Source organism: Callospermophilus lateralis, chromosome 2 (genome assembly GCF_048772815.1).
Source record: "Callospermophilus lateralis isolate mCalLat2 chromosome 2, mCalLat2.hap1, whole genome shotgun sequence".
NCBI lineage: Eukaryota > Metazoa > Chordata > Mammalia > Rodentia > Sciuridae > Callospermophilus > Callospermophilus lateralis.
In genome coordinates, this window is record NC_135306.1 from 141,537,306 (window position 1) to 141,545,158 (window position 7,853).

Sequence of the window (7,853 nt, forward strand, 5' to 3'; positions counted from 1 at the left end):
GTTTTGCTTCACATACAGAACTATACTGGCCATTTGTAAATATATAGAACAGTAATTTATTAAAGGTACATTTGGTTTGCAAATGTAGTTAATAAATTTATCCTTTAAAAATAATTAGAAAAATCATTCATCATTACTAGCCTTCATGCAAGCAAATTAGATACATTTTTATATTTCTGGAAGTACAAAAGTGTTCACATTTTAGGGTTAGGAATAATATTCCTATTAACTCTGGAGAAATATATAGAACAACTAGAAAATGGTTTACCTGATGGCTTAAATTTTTCACATAGCAGTACAAAGTTAAAAATTAAGACAAAACTCTCACTAACCAATCTAATGCAATACATGTTTGGTAGCTATGAAAAACTATTCATAGTATGAAATGCACCCTAATTTAAATTCACAAATCTTAAACACTGATAAGCTTTAGTTTATAACTATCTATTCACATTTATGATGGGCATTAACAATTTTTTTAAAAACTAGTCATGAGAGAAACCTAGTACTTGGGAAAACAATTTTTAACTTTAGGAAATAAAGCCTTAACTGCATTCATGTCTTCAGTTAACGCCATTTACTATAAGGTCATTTTCATCAACTGTAGTTGATCCCCACTTAAATTCAGTAAAGATATGCTACCAAATACACAAATAATTTGAATATACTGAAACTGAAACCAGAATTTGGCCGCTTCTTAGGACTAAAGCCTCAGTTAAGAAGTATCTAGCCAAGTTCTACAAATAGACTATTAACACACTTTCTAATGCTATCTGAAAATATAGCATTACTTTCCAAACTACTTCTCTATATACCATTTCTTCTCTAACAACTTAAAAAAATTTATTCAAGTAGGAGCTACACATTTCCTAATAAGTAATATCTAATAGTTTAAAAAAAAAAAAACTAATTCTACAAATCTGACAACCGTAGATGTGTCCAGATACAACAGGTGCATCTACTAAAATAGAACTACCACCAATTATTTGTTAGGAAACAATCTTTAAGCCTAAATATCTTATAAGTGCCCTTTTGCTCAGTGTGAAAGATAAAGTCTAGCAGCCAGAGAATTAGCTGGGCAACCTCCTCATCTTCCTTAAGGTAATACTGTATTACCCAAACCACCAGATACAATGTTATGTAAGAAATTTACAATCTTTAGCTATAGAAACTAGCAAGCCTTTCTTCTAATTCTACACACTAAGGAGGTGGATATTTCCAAAATAACCTAGAGTAATTAACTTGTCCACCATTCACACATACCTACAACATTCACAAAATACTTGAACAAAGTAACAAAAGAAGAAACATTCCTAGGAAAAAGAAATATATCAGAGGTTTCACCAATCAATCACAGATTGAGACAGTAGAAGATTGTGCTTTTTCTCCTCTAACACTAGAAATTTAAACAATGATATTCGAAATAATTGACAGTTTTAATCTTTTTTCCTATAGTGATGAAACAGATCTTCAAATGGAACAATGCTCAATTTCTCTAAAAAGCCTATTTCTAAAGGTGAATAAAAACACTATTCTTGGATAATATAAAACTGTAAGATCTGTTTTAAAGATCTAACATAAAACATCAGTTTTAGCCACTTTCTTTAAAACAGTACTTGAAAAATCAATGTCCAATAAAACATTTTACCACCCAAGAAAACCCAACACAAGCCAGGTATTTATTTAATCAGGAACACATTTTTTTTTTTCAAAAAAAGCAAATGTTTCTAAATGCATATATACCTTTTCAAACACACAAATAAATGTTGCAACTAGATTTTTAGTAAAGGCAGTGAGATACTCTCTTCCAACGTTTTTCACGATAGAATCCATAAGGTACATAACAGGAAGCTTCTCTGAGGAAGGAGCCTGAGATAATAAAAAGAAACTGAGAAGTTTAGTATAATGAATTGTCACCAAATAATACTTTTAAAAGTGAGTTTTTAAACCTAAAATACAGACCTCTATTTTTGTTGGCACTAAACACTTTTGAATCGATATATTAACCTTTTTGAAATTAAGGTGTTCAATCAAGTCTCATCTCTTACAATGGTCTTTAATTGGGCACACAAAAGCTCAGAATTATCAGGAAGAAAAAAAAACATCTCTAGTACTCATTTAACACTCAATGGAATTTCAGGTACATGTGGCAAAAAAGACTGTTTTAAGTGACAATTAAAGGGGGAGAAGTAAAAAGGGGGAAAATTATTTTCTGTAATTTCAGTGTCAGCTTTGGGACCCGTATTAACTTATAATGGTGTGCCTAGATTTAACAAAGTCCTCTGGTAGAAACTCTAATTTCATAGGCATATTTTATATGTTAAAGTCTATGCAGTTTTTGTTACCTGTAAAATCATTAGGATTACTTATCTATAATCCAAATGAACAAAGAAACTAAATACACTTCACACATGAAGTTAATGGCAAGTCACTTAAACTTGCACATGAACATGCAGGAAGTTGCAATTTTGTTACTGATACAAGAAAAACTGGATGGAGCAGCCGCTGAGTCATGTAAATCAGGTTGAACTTGACTCTGGAAACCTGGATTTGTCCTGAAGATTTTCTTCACAGCATGAATTCGACGTCGAAATATTTTTTCCTCTGACATGCACAAACCAGGGGCTCTAAATTTGTGCAGAGCCAGTGTGGTGATGCTGATAAAGGTAGCCCTTTCCAATGTAATGTTGCCCAAGAGTTCAACTGCAACGCCTACCCACCACTGGCTTTTAGAAGGCACAGCAAGCTTCCAGAAAGCATCAGCAGGTTCACAGACTTGTTGAGGAGCATTAAGACATACCATATAAACTAAGTGTTAAAACTGACTCCACAGGAGCATCCATGATTTTAAAATCCAAAGACAAAACTTAGGTAATCCCCATTTACCCACCCCCTGTGTATAGGAATCTTAACACTCAACACCACTTACCCATAGCTACCTGTAGCTAGGGCAGTTCTGTAGTACACAATGCTATCATACTTTTCAAAAAGTCAATTGCCCATACAAGTGTGTGGAAATGCTCTTGCTTCTGATATCACCTTTACAACCCAAAGTTGGCTAAAGAAACCTTTGAGTAACTCTGTATGACAAATTTCTTTTAAGGTGCTATCTAATAAAAGGGTTCACAAGGCCACTGCATGTAGGCAAACAAGTACTGACACGTCAAATGCTTTATTGCTGTGTCTTTACCTTATCATGTCTTGTTTTACACCATTTAAGTCATTATTGTACTTATGACGATAAATAGGTTCTCTTCACACCAAAATCTGTTCAGTAAGCCAATTTTTTATTGTACAAGTGAAGTCCTTATATGTAATATTCTTTTTCACTACTGCTACCTTTGGGGGAGTCAAATTAGGTGTGAATCCTTAAGTTCAGTAATGCTGATACTAAAGAATAAGGACACAAACATTCACCTCCAGAAACACAAAACCAAGCCAGTTTGCTACCAAATGACAAAACCCTCCCACCACCCTCAACCCCAACCCATATTAAGATAGTTTCCCCAAAGTGACTTTGGCGTCTTTTCCTTGGTCTGGCTTTACAAAAATAACCAGGAAATGTGTGCCCCAAAAAAATTCAGCTTTTTACCAGCAAACAGTCCATCTACTTTCACCTCTCTGTGTAGCGAATACACTAATACAAGTTTTATGTTGTCACTACATTCAGCATTTAGTTTTCAGCTCTCGAAGTTCTTCTGGATCCATTAAAAACAGCAAGGAAACTGTTCTTTTGAGTGACAGCCTAAGTTGCTAAATATTAGGTGCTGTGAAATATTAATGCCCAAAATACGAGGTAATTAGATTTAAAAAATTGTATTTTCTGAAAAATGAGTAGTGCTTTTTTTAAAGTCATTGTCAAGTTTAAGCCTTCAAAAGGGCAAAAACTAACTTTTTATGTCCAAAATGTTTGTGGTATCAATAAAAAGGATGTTGGATATAGGAACGAAGTTTTCCCTCTAAATCTCACATTTAAAAAAAAAAAAGAACGATAGCTGTCTCAGACATTCACAGAAAAGGTGAATGAAAACTTGTATTTTAACTGTCAAAGTGATCAGAATAAACTTGTTGAGTCCTTAAAAAGTAAAAAAAAAAAAAACCTTGCTTTTTTTCCACTTCAAATTAAGGTTATGAAAGGACCGCCTGAAACCGTGTATCTTGTGAACAGATTTACCCAAAAGAGTGGATGGAACCTAAAGAAGAATGAACCCAAGTCACTTAAAGACTTTTGTTTAAAACACACAACCACATAGATAAAAATAAGTCTTGGAAACAAATTCTACACCTTACAAAGGTAAATAAAAAAGACAAATACATATTTTATATGTTTTATTCACAAATTTTATAATACCAGTCACACATTTCAAAACCATTTATTAGTCAGACCACTCAGTTTTACACTAGACAGAAACCGTCTCTAAACAATATATTGGTGGTTGTTGTTAAAGTGGCCTTTTAAAAGGGGTTCACTCTGCTAAAAGGAGGCTCATCCTGGATCATTGCAAACACTAACAACTAGAAAAAACTAAACCGTAAATACAAGCTTGAAAAATAACTTAAAAAGTAGTACTGGGAAGCTATTAAAACTCTTAATTAACTAAGTTTAACAGTAACTTAAATGACATATCGCTCCCACATGAATCCACAGAAGAGGAAGACTACAGGGAAATATAAGGTGGCAGAGGACCACTTCTGTCAAGGGGTAAAGAAAAGCACGCCTTCATTATCAGTGAAGGGAGAAAAAAAGAGAAAAGGAAGAGGAGGAGGGACTGAACTTTTCAGAGAAACTACAAGTGCCTGTACCCACTGGGCCAGTTCTCCACCTACAGGTTGGATAAGATCTCTCCCCCCCTCCACCCAAACCCCACCCTCAGCCCAATTTCCCATATTTGGGGGTAAATTAGACCCTCCGATAAGAGAATAAAAGTTTGATCTAGCCGCCCCCACCCCAAAATGGGGCTGACGGGTGTGAGCAGCTGCCTGGCTGGCAGGGAATGGATTCTCCTCTCTTCCCTTTCGCATCATGTGCTTTTCAGGCGCCATGTTGGGCTCCTAACAGGCCGCTGCTCCACTCGGGGCCAATGCCCTATACCCACCCACCAACAGCTCGCTCCCAGGTCCCCCTTCACCTCCTTCCAACCCACAGAGCACAATTACCCAAAAGGGTACTGGGGGAAAACGGGAGAGCCACTCCCCACCTTCCCAGGGGCTTAGAATCATTTGCTTTAACTCTTAGTTCCCCAAACCACAAACTGCCTTTAAAGTCTCCCCCACCCGAAAGGGCTCTATTCACAGCGTGTGCGTGTCGGGGTATACAATGCGGTGGCCTAAACGGGAGCTGGTAAGCGGAAACGGGGATCCACCCTTACCCTCCCCACTCCCTCCCCTCCAGAGGCCCACGCTCGAAGCCTGGGCCAAGGACCGAGCCTGAGTTGGGGGGGGGGGGGGGTTGGAGAGGAGGAACACCGTCCCCCTTTGGATGGAAGCGAGACCTGGGATGAGGCTGACACTAAAATCAGGGAGTATTAGAAGAATAGGAGGCTGCGGGGTGTATAAAAACCTTGGCGGTTTGGGCCTCGATGAGAGAGACGATCTCCTTGGCGAAGGGCAGGTTCTCCTCGGCTAGAATGGTCAGCATATTGATGTGCGGTTTGCTATTGAAGGTCAGGTCTTCCAGCGATGACTGATAATCCCGACAGGCGTCCTCCCGGGCCCCCGCAGCACCGGCCTCGGCCGGCGTCTGCTCTGACATTGCGCCGCGGCCCCCCTCCGAGGTCCGCCGCAGCTGAAGCTGAAGCCGCTCTCGATACCCCGCCTCCCTTCCGACTCCTCTTCCTCTCCCCGGGTCTCTCGCGGCTCCGGCTTCAACACATGCTGACCGCGGAGGGGGGTTGGGGGACGACACAGGGGAAACCTCGGGTATGAAACGCCGCCGTCTCACGGGTGATCTCCGTCCACTTCCAGCCGCCACAGAAGCTTCTTTCTCCACAGACACAAAATGGCGGCGGCAGTGGCGGCTCCAGCTCCGAAAATGTCTCTGTTCCCAACCGCTGCGTCGTGCGAAATGAACTAGGGGAGGGGAAATGTGCGGTAAAAGGGCGGGGCCGTTGATAAAACCAAAAGTGATTGGCTCGCCCGGAAACGTCACAAGCCCCGCCCCCGTCCCTTCCGCAGGACGTTCTGGCACCGCCTTCTTCTCCTGCTCCGGTCTGGGCTTTCGCAACACTTACTGCTCAGAGGTGCGGTGGAAAAGACCGCGCTTCTCATTGGCTGATTCATAAGGGACTGTTCGGTCATTTGTTACCATAACAACCCATTCCGAGAAGCCAATAGGGCTGGGGAAGGCAGTTCCGGAGGACCAACCCAACCAGTTTAAGATGAAAGCTCAGCCGTCGCTTTTCTGTCCCTCCCTGCGGTCCCGCAGCCACTGAGAGGCTCAGTCAATCATCCTCCCCCCCGCCTGTCCAGACAGCCCCGGCCCGGGGAAACGCTGGGGGAGCTAAGCCCTTGGGCCTTCACACCCGCTCGTCGCCTTCGTCTCAGGTGCTCCGAGTGCCTGGGCGGATCCTACGCCGGGCCTTGTGTCCCAGCGCGAACTAAGAAGGGGGAGGGCCAGTTTACCCCGGAACCAAGGGAAGAGTCACTAGAGAGCCCACAGCTTCCCACACTCACAAAAACACCTACGTCTGCATGCTGGAGATAAATCCCCAGGAAAAAAATGCCTTAATTTAGAGGTTGCGTGTGAAAGCATTTTCCCTAGAGGTTTGGAGATTGTTGGAGAGCCCACTCAGATCTCTAGGAACCGTATCACAACAGCCACACCCAACCCGGAGCCTAATAACCGTACTGCTGAATCTTCTACACTGAAAAATAGCCTTATTTGGTGCACATAGAAAAATGTGTATACATTGCGCCAGTACATATTCAACTTCCGAGAATCTTTTCTCAGTTTTCTAAAATCTATTTGAAAACTAGGATTCAATCGTGTTTTCAAAACACAACAAAGCATTCAAATGGTTCTACGGTGGAGCTGCGGCATAAAACAATAAGCAAAATGTAGTTTTTTTCAATAAACATATTAGCCTAAATATAGGCTAAAAAGATTATTAATTACATAAATTAATAATAACCATTACCCTTGTAGTACTACGCACTGTGGAGATACTTTGTTGCAACCCAGAAGAAACTTGATCTTTATTTGTCCCTAAAAAGTAGCATTTTTCATTTCTTTCCCTTTTTTAGCAGCATTATTCAGATATGACTGATATATACAAAACAGCACATAATTAAAGTATGCAACCAGGTTAAGTTTTAACTTTTGTTTTCCATTTTGTTGTTTTGTTTTGTTGGTACTGGGGATTAAGCCCAGGGGAGCTTTACCGCTGAACTAAATCCCCAGTCAGTCCTTTTTGCCTTTTATTTTGATATAGGGTCTCACTAACATGCTGAGACTGGCCTGGAACTTCACAATCCTCCTGCCTCAGTGGTTGGAATTACGTGCACCAACCTGCAGCCTTTCATTTGTTTCTAGTATGATATTATATGAGTGAGAAGTAAAACCTAGGAGGAGAGCTTGTCTTTCATTAGAAGCTAAGAAATACTGCGGAATGTTTATTTGTTATCTCAATAATTGCATCCTGTGTTAGTATTGATATGTAGTTATAATGGACATTGTTAAAATTAAATAAATTTTGAAGTTTCTATATTTCAGGAGGAAAACAGCCTGAGTAAAATAGTTTGATAGCTTTCCTTGCAATGTCAAATGCAAATTAGTCACTAAACTTTTAAAATCTTCCTTTCATTTCTTATACCCTTCTAACATCAAATGAACTTCTAAAAAATAATTCTTGAAG

General features: G+C 39.9%; 1 protein-coding gene across 2 annotated transcripts in view; it reads right to left on the bottom strand.

The window, feature by feature from the left end:
* Pcf11 (PCF11 cleavage and polyadenylation factor subunit) overlaps positions 1 to 6,049 on the bottom strand; it is a 25,726-nt gene extending 19,677 nt beyond the window's left edge. For both annotated transcript variants that reach the window (XM_076846573.1, XM_076846572.1), the window contains exons 1-2: positions 5,561 to 6,049; positions 1,744 to 1,869 (exon numbers count right to left, since the gene is read on the bottom strand). In XM_076846573.1, coding sequence (XP_076702688.1) covers positions 1,744 to 1,869; positions 5,561 to 5,752 — 318 coding nt within the window. In that variant the 5' untranslated portion in view covers positions 5,753 to 6,049. The remainder of the gene's footprint in view (positions 1 to 1,743; positions 1,870 to 5,560) is intronic.
* Between the last annotated feature and the right edge of the window lie 1,804 nt (positions 6,050 to 7,853).